We start from the raw sequence: 17216 nt of genomic DNA on the forward strand, positions 1-17216 counted from the left end.
TGGTTGCTCTAGTGATTATCACTGTTTAATGAATGGGAGAATGTAAAAGCTCGCCAATAAGGCCAAAGCACAAATTACAGCTGTATTGTGGCGAGTTGAAATAGTGCAACTAGAGTTCCTTTTGGGTGAAACTTGAGCTCAGCTAAGTCCCCATTCATTAAATGCTGGACTGTGAGGTCTGAAAAGACGTTCTCTGGCAAGTTCTCATGTTGATCCCTTTTTTACACTGATAATTGTTGTATGGGTAAGCTGTAAATTTTAGTGAAACCAAAATGGAGGGGGGGGGGAATCTGTGTAACTGTGAATCAAAAAACCTAGTTGATTTGGTTAAAAAAAGTTAGCGATTAGTTATGCCTAATTGCCATCATTTCCTAAAATAATACCAAATGGCAATAAGAAAACTTAACAGATGGAACAGCTGAACTGTTGATAAGTAGCCTAGACATGAAAATGACCCAAGAAAATGACCCAAAGGAGCCCATCAAAATGGGAGGATAGTGTTCTCTTGGCTAAACATCTTGCACATAAAAGAGTTTTCTTGTTTTATCTTTCTTTCTTTTCTTTCTTTCTTTCTTTTTTTTTTTTTTTTTTGGTGTTTAAGGCCTTGAATTCAAAATTAGGCCTCTGAATTAAATTTAAAAGAAAGTAAATAACAGTGCCGAGAAAGCAAATCATTTCATGCAGTGTAAAGTTAATAGTTAACCTGATAATGAGGTCGCCATCTCATTCCATATGTTAAACTACCCCAATTAGGCAGCGCTAAATGTCTAACTATCCGGCATTACTTGCTGAAATGCAAAACGGCCTCTGCAGAAGAGACCAAAAAGGTCAGCAGGAGGTCTCCGGCCTCTACCCAACAGAGTACCATTCAGGGGATTTGCTCTAGTTAAAACTGGAGGGTTTCCGTCTGTTTGCTTTTTTTCTTACTTTAGTTACTCTTGGTTTGTTATCATTTGTATTATTTATTTTACGGTTAAACTATAAGCCTAAGTTGCATCACTGGCGCCCTGAGAAACCTCCTCCCGCCGGCTCGCTGGTGTTTTGTCCTTGGACATCAGTGGCTGCCCTGATGCCAAGAGATGTTGAGGTCTGTGTGGGTCTATTATATAAACAAGAGATTGGAACTCAAGTGGACACCGGGTTGAGGGTGGGGGACACCTTCTGGAAGCCCACGGGCGGCCCTATCCGGGTCAATAGCCAGCCGGGCCTGGCCTCCATGTCCAGACGTGTGGTCAGAGGAGAGATGGCCAGACACCCTCACGAACGTGGTCTCGCTGACCCTCGCTGTCTCACACTGTGCCACTCCGCCCACTCTATCCTCCGATGCCCCGCTCTGTCCTTCCTTATCTTGCGCAGACCCTTGATGCCCCGCGCTGTCCCTCCCACTCTCGGCCCGCGGGCCTCGTGGTGAGCGCGGGTCCTGCAGGCGGGAGATGCGCCGCCCCACCCCCACCCCCGCCTCCCCAGGCCGGCCCGCAGAAGCTCCGCTCGCCTCCCCGCGGTGCCCTCGGCCCACCCACGCGGCCCGCGGACCGTGGAAGAAAAAACCCTCCGCACGGCTGCAAACGAAGGAAACCCCGTGCGAGGCATGGCGCCGCCTTTGGTTCGCACAGGAACCGCGGCCGAGGCCGGGCGGCCTGCACTCTTCAGAGGAAGATTCAGAGGAAGGAGTACCCGGAGCTGGGCAGCGGCCTCCCGGATTCGGCAGAGCAAGGACGCCCGGGCCGCAGCAGGCCAAAAACACGTCCCTCGGGAGACAAAGACTGCTTCCCTGGCGAGGGGCCACCCGACGCCAGTGGACCCCACGCGAGCACCTTGACCGCGACATCGCCCCTTTAAGCGGATCGAGGTCGGGATTGGCTGCGCGGCGGAGGTGGGGCGGTGAGCGATGACGTCACGGCCCCGCCCCCCGCGCTATATATTGAGGCGGCGGCGGTAGCGACGACGGCGGCCGAGTGCGAGGTTGGAGTGCGAGCGGGAGCGAGCGGCTGGCGTGGGGCGAGGCGCCTGCGCGGTGTCGGGCCCCTGAGCCCGAGGCGCTGAGACAGCCGGGACGGACATGCGCGGGAGGGCGCCGTGGGGCAGCCGCGGCTCTGCTGGGGTAAGGGGCCCATGGGCCCGGGGCGGGAAGGGCGGCGCCGAGCCCCTCGGGATTCCGGGCGGCTCCCGACGCGGGGCGGGTCCCCGGGGCATGGAGAGGGTCTCCCGACGCGAGTCTCCCGGGACGGAGGGAGGGGCCAGCCCGGCGCGCTGGAGTCGCGCGGCTCCGGGAGCGGCGAGCCGGGTCCTGCGGCTGCGGGTTGGCGGCGGCCTCGGGCTCTTTCCTCCACTTTCCCGGGGCTGCGTGAGTCTGCTCCGCACCGCGCGCCCGCAGACTGGGTCCGAGAGCTGCTGGGGGCCGGGATCGGCGCGGGTTCTGACCCGCGGTCCCACTGCTTGGTCTCAGAGACGACAGTCATCCCCAGTCGGTGTTCTTAATTCATCCGAGCAGCCCGGTGCCCTCCTCCTCGTCCTCCCAGGAACGCGATTCTTTGCTAGAACGTCTTAAATGCTGTCTCAAGAACTGCAGAATTGTGTTCGAAACGTGAACGCTTATTAGATATTTCGCCTGTGTGCGTGTGGGTATTTATATGTATATCGTAGTCTTGTACAAATGAGATGACTCTTTCACCAGGATTAGTACTGTATTGGTGCTTTCAAAGTCTTTATTAGGATTTCGTCATTGCTTGAAAGAAACCAGTCTCTTACCTGATAAAAAATATGAATAGATTGTTAGTCATAAACTTAAGTGCAGCCAGAATAGAGACTGTAGCTTTAAAAGAGATGTGTTGGTGACTTTAGGTACACCTGCAACACAGGTAGGGCAAGACTGGTTTCTAGGCAACTGTCAGGGGTGAAGAAAGGTGAGGTTAAAATGCTTTTTCCCCCCCTTCTTTTCTGGAGAACAAGTGTTCTGCAAAATTGCAAGCTTTTATAAATCTGTTAAGAATGCAGTGAGAAAGCATTTGTTGAGGAGACTGAGGCATCTGATTAAGTTCACCATACCTTGTCTTGCTTTCTTTTTTAAACTGCATTTCTGTTTTTTTGTTTGTTTTTCCTTTTTCTTTTATTTTTTCAACCTCACTGGAATTATGTAGCTGTAAGTGAAGACTTCCTTAAAGGCATTTTGATACCCATTTCAGGAAATGACCAAATTTTGTTAAGACCAAAATGAAAGAAATCAGGTCCTTGTTAACAGGCTGACGGTGATTGGTTATCAGTATGTTATCAATCAGTCAGGCTCATTTGCAGGTATTAGCAAATTTGAAGAGAATTACAAATTGGTTATAGCATGGAGTTCATTGCCTTCATTTCAAACACAGAGGTTTCCTTTTCAGCTGTGTGTTCTTGTGGACATTCACTGGGACTAACAATGTATAACTCAACAGATACTAGACTGTAGACTCCTTAAGGGCAGGAACCCTGCCTTGCACAGCTTCTGTCTTAGGCAGCTTTGTACGTTAATTCATGATTGATAAATAGTTGCAGGAAAGCTAATTTACATTTTAAAATTCAGCAGGATTGCACCGGTCACTGATAAAGCTCAGAAAGCAAATCTGCTTTTTTCGAATGGCTGTTATGAAAAGTCTGAATTATTCGTATTTTTGACAGATAGGGAGACCTGGCATTGTCATGCACTGGGTTTCCTCCTTTAAGTTCACAGTGGACGCTAGTCGCTTGGTTCTGTGAGATTTAATTACAGTGTACACCTGAGTTTTTGTGTGGAAAGCGCTCTTAACTGCCGCTCCTCGGAAGCCGAACCAGGTAGTTCTTCCCTTCTGCTGGTAGTAATGGTAGCTTTTAAAAGCAAGCCACCCAAATTACAGGTGCAATCTAACATGCTGGAAACTGACCTGAATGTCTGCATACCATCAGGTTTCTTTAGAAAGATGAACAGAGGAGGGGAAAGGTGGTGCCAAGGGTAATTCCAGGAATTTGAATGTCACAGGCTCCCTCTAGCAGAGGCACAACTCTTGATCTAAATACAGTTGAATCAGTGCTGCAGCATCAGGGTTCTGGAGTATCCTTTGGTGCTGCTGTTTGGTCACGCATTTTAAAAGCTGATGGATAACCCACTAGAGAAACAAAATCTCGTTGTGGCATTCTGGCATTATCTGCACAGCATAAACACATGCTTTGTAAAGATAGATAAAATTGGTGAGTTTCGAGGGTTCTGAACCTAATTGACTAGCTTCATACAGCAATTATTTTAAGGTAAGGGAGAATTAGCATGGGATTCAGATTTCAGAAGAGGGAAAAAAAGAGTTCTGCCATTTGGAGTCACTGCTGATACTTGAATCCAGTCCCTTGTACCATCAAATTGGGCAATATTACCAAAAGGCCATCGAATATATTTTTTAAATATGGGGCTCTGGCTACATGAGTTAGCCCTTTTCAACTCCAGAGTGCCATGATTCCACAAAACATTACAGTCTAACAGAGGACACAGTAGGAAGGTAAGGATGAGAAGATACTGTTCCAAGAGCTCTTGTTACATAAAGGCCCCCCCAGAATATGAAACTCGACGATCACAGGTTGTCTTTTGAAGATACTGTTCCCCTCTGCATGAAATGCTATCCTCCTGAGTCTTCTCACGGCTGCATTTTCTTCATCCTTTAGATTCGCATTTGAAAAATCACGCAAGAGAAGCCTGCCTTCACTGCCTGCATGAATAGGTCCTCATCCCTCCTTGTCCTCTTACTGTTCCCCATTTGGTCCCTTGGCAGTGACCACAATCTGAAACTGCGTGCCTGCCTGTTAGCTCTTTCCTCACTAGACTGGGCCTTCCTTAGGCAGCACCATGTCCTTTTCAATGAGCGTCGTATCCAGTCAAAAAGAGTAAGCATCTGGTAACTATTTGCGAAAATATCAGTGAAACCCTGCCCTCTTAAGAACCCATGAGCTAAACACAGAAGCTGAGTTCAGTCTTGCTCTACCCAGTGGACCAGCGCTCAGGTCCTGTTCTGTGCATCAGTCTCCCCACCTGTAACCAAGAGGAGGAGAAACCAGACACTCTAGAAAGGAGAGGTGAGGAAAGTGTAGCGAGGAAGATGCTGGACCGTGCTGACCTTTAGCAGATAGGAGGATGCTTCACCTCACTTCACTCCCTCTGCAAAATGGAGATCATGATCCCTGCCTCTTCTTACAGGGTTGTTGTGGGGATCGAGTGGGATGACACGTTAGAAAGTGTTTTGTCATTTGTGGAACACTTTCCAAATACCAGACATTCTATCATTATATTCTGGATCTTACAGTAGAGCCTGATTATAAGACTGTATTGTAATAATGCCCCACAGAGATCCAGACTGGGAGTAGATTCAAAGGAGGCTCTCTGGGTGTATGTTGTGACCCCTCTTTATGGGTGAAGACAGACCTGCATTATTATCAAACGGATTATATGACGGCAGAGCGTCCCTGTGTCACTAAAGGTCGAGGGTCTCAAAGAACTGTTTGAGGTGGTCACAGAATATATCAATACCTTAATCCCGCCTCTCCTTTTAGAGGATAGATAGGACAGAACTGCAAGTAATAACTCTTACTGGAGATTTGAGAGACTGGAGGTTAAATAGGAACTTTGATACACTAAAGGTTACCCAAGAAAAACTGTTACCAGTCAACAGAGCCCCAGGACAGTCTGTCTGAGCCCCCGGAAGACTTGGGCTCCATAGTGGCTCAGATCATCCGTCAGCGAGGTGTTTGGGAGAACCTGGGTCCCTCAGCTTTGTGCCTCCAGTTCCTTGTCTGTAAATGAGGGTAATCACAGGCACCCAGCTCCCAGGGCTGTGGATTAAATTAGGTGATACACATAAAGCACTTAGAACAATGCCCGTCAGCTAAGCATCCAGGGAACTAGTGATTATGCTTGCTGGGTTTCTGTTCACTGTAACAATCCCAGGTTACCCACTGGGTGACTTAAACGCTCGTTAAGTAAATTTGAAGTTTGAAAGACACGCTTCCCATCATTAGACTATTGTGCTCATCGTCATTAAGATTTGAATAGAAATGCTGTATCCCCTACAATTGGAAACCTACCATGCACGTGTCTGAAAGGAATAATATTTTTCCCTCCAGTGTGTCTGTGTGTTCTGCTGATACTAGCGGTGCTCTGTAGGGAAGGGACAAAGGACAAAAGCATCTGTTCCTGCCGCGGGGTGTTTCTGCTGTGTCACCGGGGCTGTGTGGGAGACGGCGGGAGTCCAGAGGCTGGCAGTGACCATGGAGTTGAATAAATAGGTTTTCCATTGGCTTGCCATTTCTTAAAATACTTAGCTAGAAAATGTTCTGAATTGCTCCTGAACTTAGGTCATCCAGCTTTGACTGTGACAGTATGAAGGTGAAATATTCTCCTGGTCGCCTTGGTTTTTACCACCTACCAATGGGCTGTTACATACCAGGCCTGGAGCTGCAGGAGGACAAAATATGTCCATTCCCACTGCACTGGGCCACTTACGCCTTCACAGAAACCACTGAGTTTCGTTCCATGTTATTAACTTCATTCAACACCCTTGTAAGTCATCTGGGCATTCAGAGTGAAGCTGCTGATGCTTCCACAGAGTGGCCTGTACCTTGCAACCCCCTCTCTTCCTCCTTCCTCCGCCCCCGCCAGATCACACCTGTTAAAATCTGAGAAACACCCTGAAATTAGAGCCAGTGATTTTTGAAGAGCCTTCTGCTTTCAATAAATCAACTCAGACCACACAACACCACAGCAGATGTGAACATGGAATGTGTTAGGTGAGAGCAAATCAGTAAGTTTTCTCATATTCCTAATAAAAGTGAAAACCCTCTAGAACAGCCAGACTGAATGAATGTTCAGTGCAGATCGCTTGGCCATTAGTGCTATAGACACTGATCACAGGAAAAATAGTGAGGTTTGGTTTTGTTTTCTTTTTAACTTTCCCAAAGGTGACTATTTTAGACATTTTCAGAATGAAAGATTAATTGGTTTCTTTGGTGGGGGGAGGGGGTGGAATCTAAAATCCTGGTATTTGTCACAGTCTGAAGTCTTTCTTTTTTCTCAAATTTTGGCTCTAAATATAGTTACCTGATATCTCCCTGGATATGGAAATTGTTAGGGAGGTAATTATTAAATGCAGCTGAGAAGACCATTTATCACCCTGAATAAACAGAAATCAGGTTCTTAAACCAGATTGAAAGAAGGAAATTACATCACACTTTTAAATAAGGAAGCACTGAGCAGAACTGGATGAGTCGTGTGACAAAAATGTGCCCCTCCCCCTCTCGTGGATTGCTTCTGAGATTTATTAATGAGATCTGTGGCCAGGTAAGCATATCTAGGTTACTGTCTTAAGGTAGCCTGGTTTTTTAAAGAACAGTATCAAAGAGGTTATCCTCAAACAAAAAGCATGTGATTTCACCTATTTAATAAAGAATGTGGAAGGTGCTTTTGGGTGTACCTCCCTTTTTTTTTTAGGAAAATGAACTTAAATTTAGCAGCAAAAACACAGTAGGTGCCTTATAATCCAGAAGAGAAGGTGACATTGTTTCTGTTGTTAGGAAGCCCCCACCTGATTGCTTTAACCAAGCATGTAGTAACAGCTGCCAGTGTGGAAAGTTACAGTGTTAACCATTTAAGCTTCTAATCTTTTTACTACCCAGTGTCAGAACCGTCCACTTTGGGTTTTGGCAATGAATTTAGTGAGCATTCCTTGCCGGCTCCATGTTCCTAGACTTGTATTATAATTGAGCAGTGTCATCAAATGTTAAGTTTATCCCTTACAAATCTGTGCTTTTCCCCTTCTTCACTGATTTATATTATAAATTACATGAGTCTTTCGTGTAATTACTTTTTTTAAAAAAATGAGATGGATGTTTTCTCAGAGTCCGGTTAATAAGCACGTGTTAGAGATGAATGAGACCAGGATCTGTTGGAGGAGGGGAGGCGGAGAGTCCTGTTGTAGAAAATCAGGATGCTAGAAGGGGACTGGGGCACAGCACAGAATAATCAGGCCCTGGAGACACTTCTCTGGCTTTTCCGGAGGAAGCAGGTTCACAGAGGAGGTAGCGTGAGAAGCTGCCCTGAAGGACATATTGGTTTCTAACAGCAGTTTGGGGAAAGGAGAAGCAAGAGCTTGAAAAAGGTGGACTGGGGCCTTGTTCTGGAGGCCTTCAATGGTAGGCTGAGCGGCATGTATGGAGAAGCCTTTGAAGGTCTTTGAGCAGCGGAAGATCTAAGCTTGAGCTTAGGCTAGGTCAGGGACAGAGATCCAGCATGTAGGATGGATTGGGGATCTTCATAGCCAAGGCAGCTTAGGACGGAAGGAAGATAGATTTGAGAAAAACAGCATAGAAATAAGCTCTGGCCTTTGGTGATTCAACGCAGTTCTGCTGTGGCTCAGGATAAAAATGGTGCCTTTGGGAGACGTGTGATCTGCTTAGACTGTGAACTAGTTTGGGAAGGGAGTGTGGCAAGAGGGGTTTGGTTTGTGGAGTTCCAGATGCCAGGGGACCATCCAAGTGGAAAGGCAATCACCAGACAATAGGACATGCAAAGTGGAGGCTTGAGCCAGGGCTGGACCTGGGATTCAGGAGCTGTGATGCGGGGCTGAAGCCCTCTCCAGGGATCAGAACTCAAGGTGGGGCCCAGGTTGTTAGGAGAGAAAGTAAAGAGGCAACCTCAAGAAACAGATGGTTTTAGGGTTGTCCTTTGTTTTTCTTTGAATTAAGAAAAAAAAAAATGATATTAATAGGAAAAAGGAGTTCACACCTGCCATTGGTATTGAACAGCATTTTGGACCCTAAAAGGCTAAAGATTAGTCCACGTATTTCAGAAGAGCTACCATACCCAAGACTATGGAGACCCTGGGCAGTGTGCTAGGCTGCCCAGATTGCCATCAGGTTTTGTGTTTCTGCATTTCATCACCTAGTGCCATCTTGGACTTGTCAATCCTGGTTTTCCCCGGGGCGGGGGAGGGGGGTATCTTTTTGCAGTTGTTTTCCTAATTAATCGTAAGGCAGAGCTCATTTTACACATGTACGGGGACGAAATTCACAACGCAGCAGCATCAGCTTGTTTCCTTGAGCTCCGCACACATTTCTTTTAACTTGGGGTTGACCAGTGGATGGATCCACCACCCCCACTCCAAGAGGTACACATGTTGAATGCTTCTAGAGTTTTTTGAGAGGCATAAAAGAATTCCAGGTGGTTCCGCCCCCCACCCACAGTTCATTGCCGGAGGAACACCCTGTAGAAGTTGGCTTCTGGAGCCGGAGCAGGCTGCCCTCCTGGGAGTCCGCCGTGGGGAGTTATTCTCCAGAAGGAGGGAGAGAGAGCAGTGACACTGCCGCGGAGCTCCCCGTGCGAGCCAGTGGGAGGTTTGGACAGTTTCATAACACAGCCCATTCACAATTCCCCATTGAAATGTAGAGGCAGGTCACCTTCGATGAATGCACAAAGACACTATTGTGGTCACAAGCGAGCTGCCTCAGTGAACACAATTCTTTTTATACTGAAAAAAAATTTTTTTTTTTCCCCTTTAAGAAAGCTAACAAGTAGGTGATAGAAACAATGACCGAAAAATAACTTTTTCTAGAACATATACAGAATGTTAAGGGACCATTGATACGGAGGGCCAGGATTCCGAGGCCATTTCAGCAGAGGCGATGGTTACACAATCACTCTGTTGAAAGCGAAGATTTAGATGGCATTAGGAGTCTGACACACAGTAATTACTGGTAGTTCTTGTTGGCCTGCAGACAGGTGGGGGCTGGGCCTGCACAGTCCCCCGCAGCACTTTCCTGTAATCTGGATGGGCGATCTTCAAACGTGTGCTTTCAAACCACTTAAATACCATATTCTTCTTCCTCTCTGGCCTTTCATTTTTCTATCACCGCAGATACGCTCCCTGTCGTCCTGCCAGCGCTTGTAGATCTCTTAGGAAAAGCACTCTAAACCACCAGGCAGGGACAGAGAAGTGTCTAGCAAATCTTTTTCTAAAGCTTGTCTTTAAAATTTTTTTCTTAGAGCTTAGATTGAATTCAAAGGAAGTAAAAACACATTTCTCTGTGTTCCTCACCTAAAAACCAACCCTAAAGAACAACAGAAAAGACTTCCCCTAAATAACTTAGATTTCGGAAATGATGGGTTTCCCACCCCCTTTTCTTTATCTTTAGAGACTGATGAAAGATAAAGTTTGACTATTAGAAATAATATTATAAACCTATTAAGTCTCTGCCTAGTATATTCAAACAGCTGACTTTGGGAGAGTAAAAAAGCTGAGAAGTGGTAATTGGGCCCTTTGGTCCTTTGTCACTGAAACTACTGTCTCTACATTCCTTTTTATGAAAAAAAAAATAGTAATATTTGCAGAGTGTTTTTTTAGACCCTTAACTTAAAGACAGTTCTGTGCCTTACATATTGTATACATTCAGTTGATATTGACAATACTAATAGTTTGATGGCGTTGTACAAACATAGCACCTGCTCCTGTTCAGATGGTGATAATTAATGACTGGGACACAGCTTCTTTCCTGAGCTCACAGTCTCCTAGGAGGTGACAGATTGGTCCCTAAAACAGAACCCTGACCCGTGTGCCGCCTCCCTCTGCTCCGCACACCCCTCTCTCACACCCGTGTCCCCCACAGTCCTCAGCGCAGCACCCAGCTCTCTTGGTTTCTGCAAACACAGTTGGCCAGAGGACGAGAAGGGATCATGAAGTGTATGTACACATCACAGAAGGGGTCATTGTGACACACAGCGTCGACAGGGGATGTTCTCGACTTGTTCTAAGCAGATGGGAGTGTCTGAAAAGGGGGCAGAGATGGGTGCTAATCAGGAATACACCTCGCCAACGAATACAGGAAACTAAAGAGAGGGAGGGGGTGCTGAGGGGAGGGGGGCTCCAGAAACGTGGCATCCCACTGGGGTTGGAGGAGTCTGAAGAGAGGGGAATTAGGAGAAATTGCACTGACTTGGCCTCTCTCACCCATGCCTCGGAGCAAGGCAGCACATAAATTACTAGGCACTCCACCAGGGAGAATGCAGAGAATGCAGACATCAGTTTGCCTTTAAAAAGGAGGAGGATGCTGTCCAGGCCTCTGCCCGAAGCCGGTCATCCTGCAGAACTTGATTTTTTTACAGGAGAACGGGAGTGAGTGTCCTCTGTGCGTGAGCACTTCTCGATTCCTGCACAAATAGTGACTGGACGATTTGTCTTCCCAGGGCCCATCCCCACCCTCCACCACCACCCCCCAATCCTGAAATACAGAATCTAAATAAGTGCTGGGCTTGTGGGGTCATCAGGTGACAGCTGTAGACCCTCTGCTTCATCAACGCATCGGGTCTTATTGATCAGTGGTGCTGCCATATCGAACACAGTAATTCCTGAAATGACTGTCTTAGCTTGGGACAGGGTGGGGTGGGGTGGGGTGAGGTGGGGTGCAGGGAGTAGGGAATGAGCTCCACGCTCAGCACAACCACACACGGGCAGGTCGGTCTGCTAGGAGACTGGAGAGACATCTGTGTGAGGCCTCTCTGTGTGCACCTGTCTGCCCCCCACGCCCAACCCCCCAGGGTCTGCCCTGGCCAGAGACGGACTGTTTCTCATTGGCTGAAAACATCTTAGTATTTACCGCATGCATGCTAAGTCGCTTCAGTCATATCCGACTCTCTGCAACCCTGTGGACTGTAGCCCGCCAGGCTCCTCAGTCCATGGGATTCTCCAGGCAAGAGTACTGGAGTGGGTTGCCATTGCCTCCTCCAGGGAATCTTCCCAACCCAGGGATTGAATCCACATCTCTTAATGTCTCCTGCATTGGCAAGGAGGTTCTTTATCACTAGTGCCACCTGGGAAGCCTGTGTTTACCACCACTACCACTGCCCAAAAAAGACTTCTAATGTCTGCATTTACGTAACCTTGTGAAAAGTAAGAACTCAGTAGTGTATGACGTGCTGCGGTCCGTGGGGTCGCTGAGTCGGACATAACATGGTAACTGAACAGCAGCAGCAGCAAATGTAAACATGACTGGGTGGAAGTTTGTAACTGGATGTTTCTGTTCTGCAGGCCTTGAAATTCTCACCCCTCGAGTTCCTCATGCTTTGGGATTGTTTATGCTGCTCTTAACCTCCTCTGTGCCCACCCCCCCCAACCAGGGAATGAAAGCCACTGGTTGACTGTACGCATCCCTGGGCATCGCAAGTCTGAAGACGTCCCAGAATAAGGCACAATGTCCATGGCAGGAGTGGCTGCTCAGGAGATCAGAGTCCCATTAAAAACTGGATTTCTGCACGATGGCCAAGCCTTGGGGAGCCTGAATGCCTGCTGGGGTGGCCGCAGCGAGTTTGAGAAGTAAGTGCAGGACGTGGGGCTGCCAGAGCCCCCGAGCGGGTGACGTCGGAGCAAGAGAGGGGATGTGGTTGCTACCTGTTTGTGACCCAGATGTCCGTCCTTCCCTTTCAGCGGCTTTTTAAACATCGACCCAATAACCATGGCTTACAGTCTGAACTCGCGGGCGCAGGAGCAGCTAACCTCCATCGGTACGTGTCCAGAGCGTCCTGAGAACCCGGGTGCCCTCGGCATGGGGAGAGGAGGCTGGCAGCCCCGGGGGAGCCTGTCCCCCAGCGCTCTTCTCTAAATGAGGAAGTGACTGAGGCCATTTCCGACAGGCGTCTGACCCCTAGTGGCAGCAGATCCTGAAGTCAGCGTGTTCTTGTCAGGCTCTCGGTGGCTCAGCTGGAGTCACTGGGTCTCTGTGTGGAGGCGTGAGGCCACCCCAGCCAGGAAACACACTGAACTCTCTGGGACCTCAGACACGAGCTCTCTTCTTCCTTACTAGCTTCGAACACGTTTGAAAGTAACAGAATAGTACAGGTACTGACAGAAACTTAGACGAATTTGTGTATCATCAGCCCTTCTAGTGTGAACATCATGTCCCTTAGATTTTTGCCAAGGGCTGCCTGTCACATCACGGGTGAGTCCACCAGCTCTGGGTACCGTGATGGACTGGGTAAGGCCTCGTTATCTCAGGCCTGCCCCGCGTGTCCTGGGTGGCCCGTCTTGCAAATGGCCAGGTTGGTGTGGCCTGGCTCCCCAAATTACATGCTGCTTGCCTTCCATGGACTTCGCACACGTCACAGAACCTGTCTGGGGCGTGTGGGCGTGCGCCGCGCACACGGCCAAGACGATGGAAGAGATAATTTGTTCTTTGAACCAGATCAGGTGCGTTCCCCACCTCCAGGCCCTTGATTACACCCGCGGCAGTTGCCTGGGTGTGCTCAGCATTCCAGCAGCTGGTGTTTCACCACGAGTGACCCAGCCGAAGGCGACAGGAATGCGGGTTGCTGGGGTGGGGTCTGGTCCCCGCCGTGGGGAGAGCACAGGCCATCCTCCATAACCTCGTTTCCTTCCAGGGCGCACCTCCAGATCCACCCCGATGAGCAGCAGCCACTGTGCAGAGCCCGGCCCCCCTCCGAAGTCCCGCCTGCCTCCCCTCATCATCCCCCCAAGTGAAGGCTGGGTGCAGCAGGAGGAGGACCGGGTGGCGTGTGGACTGAAGAAGCTGGCGGTGAACGGGGTCTGTGCTGCCACACCCCCGCTGACCCCCGTCAAGAGTCCCCTGTCCCTCTTCTCTGGCCCAGTGCCCTGCGAGCGGGGCTCCCGGCCCCTGCCACCACTGCCCATCTCCGAGGACCTTGCCCTGGATGAGACGGACTGCGAGGTCGAGTTCCTCACCAGCTCGGACACGGACTTCCTTCTGGAAGACTGCGGGCTCTCCGACTTCAGAGCCGATGGCCCCGGCAGACGCAGCTTCCGGGGATGCGGACAGATCAACTATGCGTATTTCGACACCCCAACCGTCTCCGCCGTGGATCTCAGCCAAGAACCCGACCAGGTGGCTGGGGTGCCGAGTGCCAACCCCCCTCCGCCTCAAGCCCACCGGAGGCTAAGGAGGTCTCATTCAGGCCCCGCGGGCTCCTTCAACAAGCCAGCCATCAGGATCTCCAGCTCCGTGCACAGGGCTTCCCCCAATTCCGACGACGACAAGCCCGAAGTTCCCCCTCGGGTCCCCATCCCTCCCCGGCCAGCCAAGCCAGACTACAGAAGGTGGTCGGCCGAGGTCACCTCCAGCACCTACAGCGATGAGGACAGGCCCCCCAAAGTCCCACCGAGAGAGCCCTTGTCCCGGAGCAACTCCCGCACCCCAAGCCCCAAAAGCCTCCCATCTTACCTCAATGGGGTCATGCCCCCCACGCAGAGCTTTGCCCCCGACCCCAAGTACGTGAGCAGCAAAGCCCTGCAGAGACAGCACAGTGAGGGAGCTGCCGGCAAGGCGCCCTGCATCCTGCCCATCATTGAAAATGGGAAGAAGGTGAGCTCCACGCATTACTACCTGCTCCCTGAGAGGCCGCCCTACCTGGACAGATTCGAAAAATTTTTTAGGGAAGCAGAAGAAACACACGGGAACACCCCCGTCCACCCCATCCTGGCCAATGGCAGTATCTCTTCAGCCCCAGAAAAGCTGGACCTAAAGCCACGAGTGGACCTGGGAGGCCATGTGAAGCGCAAACATTTCTCCTATGTGGTTTCTCCTTAGACCCTGGAGTCCCAGCTCAGCAGAGGTGCCATGGGAGCGAGTGGTTCTCTCGCAGTTCCCCAGACCCGTCAAGGTTCCCCGGGAAAATAGTCCAGATCACAGGCTCAGAGTGTCGAACTCTCCGTCTGAACGGGAAGGGCTTAGAGAGGCAGGAGGTGCTGAGGTGCTGAGCATCCCTGACCGTGTGAGCGTCAGAGAAAAGTCTGCTCAAGCCTGTCATTTAAAGATGCAATGCAGGGAGGAAGGACAAGGGACACGCATATGTGTGCACGTTAGACGCCTGCATCTACACTTGTGATAAAATCATAGATTCTAGTTGCAAGTTAACCCAGTAGTTCCTGTTTTAGAGTAATATATATTTAGAACAATAAAACTCAAGCTGGAGGATGGCTCCTGAGAGACTGAAAATTGAGCAAATGGGAGAGAATACAGTATTGTTTAGCTCAGAATCATAAAATATTATATATATATATTATTATTTTTTTGCATAATAAGGTTGAAGATTGCCAGCTCTGAGGCCTGTTCTGTTTTGTTTCATTTATTTTTACAAGCAGTTTTTCCATGGAGGGCAGGCCATACATTCTTTCCGTGACTTCACGTGCCTGGTTTAAGTCGTCCTGAGACCTAAATCCCGTAGGTCTTGCTGGAGGGATGGCAGCGCCTTTGGTACCGTATTCTCACCTGTCCGGGTCTCATATGAAAAATGGGAAGGTAACAGAATAAGTCATTTTTCCTTACCATTCCTTCTCTGTTCCACCCACCCCCAGGAAATGCAGGACGCATGGGGAAAAACAGACTCTTGGCCAGTGTTGAGGATGTCAGTTGAAGCAATAATGAAGCAGTCAGCTGTTGGGTTGAGAGTATCTGTGTGGAGATGTGTGTTGTGGGTTTCTTTTCTTTTTTTTCCCTCCCCTATTTTAGTTGCATATGAATAAACAAATACAACACAAGCTGGCCTTGTGTTGCTGGTTCCTCTTCAGTATTTCCTGGGGATTATTTGCTTTCTAAGTAAAACCCTTCTGACCAACAGCCCAGTATGTCTTAAGACCGGAGGTCACATCATCTACTTTGGAAATCCTCACGGCAGGCTGCTCCGCTCAGATCTGGTGAGACATAAAGCTCATGTTCCACTTTCACATGCTTTGCTGTGTTTATCTTGTGTAGAGCAGCACAGAAGAGATGGTGCTCGTTAACAGAAGTACCTTATTGCAATGTTCTCCACATTAAACAAGCTGTTTACAGTTTAAACTGCTGAGTGATGTTATTTGAGCTATTTAAAGCTTATATTTTAGTATGAACTAAATGAAGGTTAAAACATGCTTTAGAAAAAGGCACTGATTTCTGCATTTATGTGTACAGTATTGGACAAAGGATTTTATTCATTTTTTGTTGCATTATTTTGAATATTGTCTTTTCATTTTAATAAAGTTATAATACTTATTTATGACACCGTTAATAATGTTTCTTGCCTACACTCTTATACAATTTTGTGTCTCGAGTAATATGACAACCTGACCACTTTTAAGCAGAAAGGAAGATGTTTTAGGGTCTAATATACACTTGAAATTTACCATCATTCCCTAAAATCACAAATAATTTGAGTAATTTAGATTTAAGTAGTATACAGACAACAGCAAAACTGAGCTGTTTGTGTTTGTATTGACCTGTAACAATTAAAAGGGTCCTTTTGAATTGATGCTGGTATGTTGTCGTGGAAACAGTTTCCCTGTGAGGAGGGATGTCCCCATCAAGTGGACTGTAACAGGAAGGAAGCGGCTCTGACGTGGACGTGACATGTCTCATCTTGGGCTTGAGGACTAGGTCTGGATTGCCCTGGGTCCTTTGGAAGGCCCTGCTTTTTGCTTGACCTGAAGCCCCCAAAGGAAGTACAGCCTGCCCCGGCCTCTCGGTCACAGTTTTGGGAAGTAGGAGGAAACGGGGATGCTGTTGGGGAGGGCGCCCTCCCGTCCAGTGTCACTCGCCTAGTTCTCTTTGCGTTCCTCTGCCCTCCAGCTTCCCACATGACAGCAAAGCTTCCGCTGACGTTGGCTGCATTCTTGCCTATACTCGGTTCCTGCCAGGGTCAAGAGTGAGGATTCAACACAGACAATCTGGGCTGAAAGTCCAGCTCAGGCTCTTTCTAATGACCCATTAGGTGGATTCTTCAAAATCTGTACCTTGGTTTTCTCATTGGTAAAGTTAGTAGGGGAGCGGGGGTTGATACCTACGGGAATTACCTTTGACAATTACCTGTAAACCATTAATGCACACAATGAGGGCCTGGTGCATGAGTTGGTTTTCTGATTCTCTGTTGCTCCCCCTAAGCCCACAAGTTGGGCATTATTTCTGGCATTTAACAAATGAAGAAATGGATTTGAGCTCATTTATAAGACATTCATTGAGTAACTACATCCTTGGGACACACACCCAGGAATTTGAAGCAGTACATAATGACAATTTGTGATAAACCCTAGGAAGGCGTGAATGGTGGTGGTGACAGGATGACAAAGCACCCCCTCCCCTCGCTGCATCTCCCAAGGTGATAGGGTCTGAAGGGGTAGAATCTGAGCTGAAGGAGGCAGAGTGAACAAGGAGGGACAGGAGAGGAGACACTGAGGCCAGAG

The 17216-nt window shown here is 48.7% G+C and overlaps 1 protein-coding gene across 2 annotated transcripts; it reads left to right on the forward strand.

The window, feature by feature from the left end:
• The first annotated feature begins 1952 nt into the window (after positions 1-1952).
• ERRFI1 (ERBB receptor feedback inhibitor 1) lies at positions 1953-16051 on the forward strand. Of its 2 annotated transcripts, none has more exons than XM_065935831.1 (4): positions 1953-2101; positions 12063-12347; positions 12459-12535; positions 13409-16051. In XM_065935831.1, the coding sequence occupies exons 2-4, from the start codon at positions 12226-12228 to the stop codon at positions 14590-14592; spliced, it is 1383 nt and encodes a 460-aa protein (XP_065791903.1). In that variant the 5' UTR covers positions 1953-2101; positions 12063-12225; the 3' UTR covers positions 14593-16051. The 2 variants fall into 2 exon arrangements, with proteins under 2 accessions (XP_065791903.1, XP_065791905.1); XM_065935833.1 differs by having other exon boundaries at positions 12152-12347.
• The last annotated feature ends 1165 nt before the right edge of the window (positions 16052-17216 follow it).

This window comes from Muntiacus reevesi, chromosome 5 (genome assembly GCF_963930625.1).
Source record: "Muntiacus reevesi chromosome 5, mMunRee1.1, whole genome shotgun sequence".
NCBI lineage: Eukaryota > Metazoa > Chordata > Mammalia > Artiodactyla > Cervidae > Muntiacus > Muntiacus reevesi.

What these genes read in the sequence shown, in the direction of transcription:
- ERRFI1 (XM_065935831.1), top strand. Translation starts at nt 12,226, where the DNA reads ATGTCCATGGCAGGAGTGGCTGCTCAGGAGATCAGAGTCCCATTAAAA. An exon ending in GGCCGCAGCGAGTTTGAGAA is followed by an intron (nt 12,348 to 12,458) that starts GTAAGTGCAGGA and finishes CTTCCCTTTCAG; the next exon opens with CGGCTTTTTAAACATCGACC. An exon ending in GGAGCAGCTAACCTCCATCG is followed by an intron (nt 12,536 to 13,408) that starts GTACGTGTCCAG and finishes GTTTCCTTCCAG; the next exon opens with GGCGCACCTCCAGATCCACC.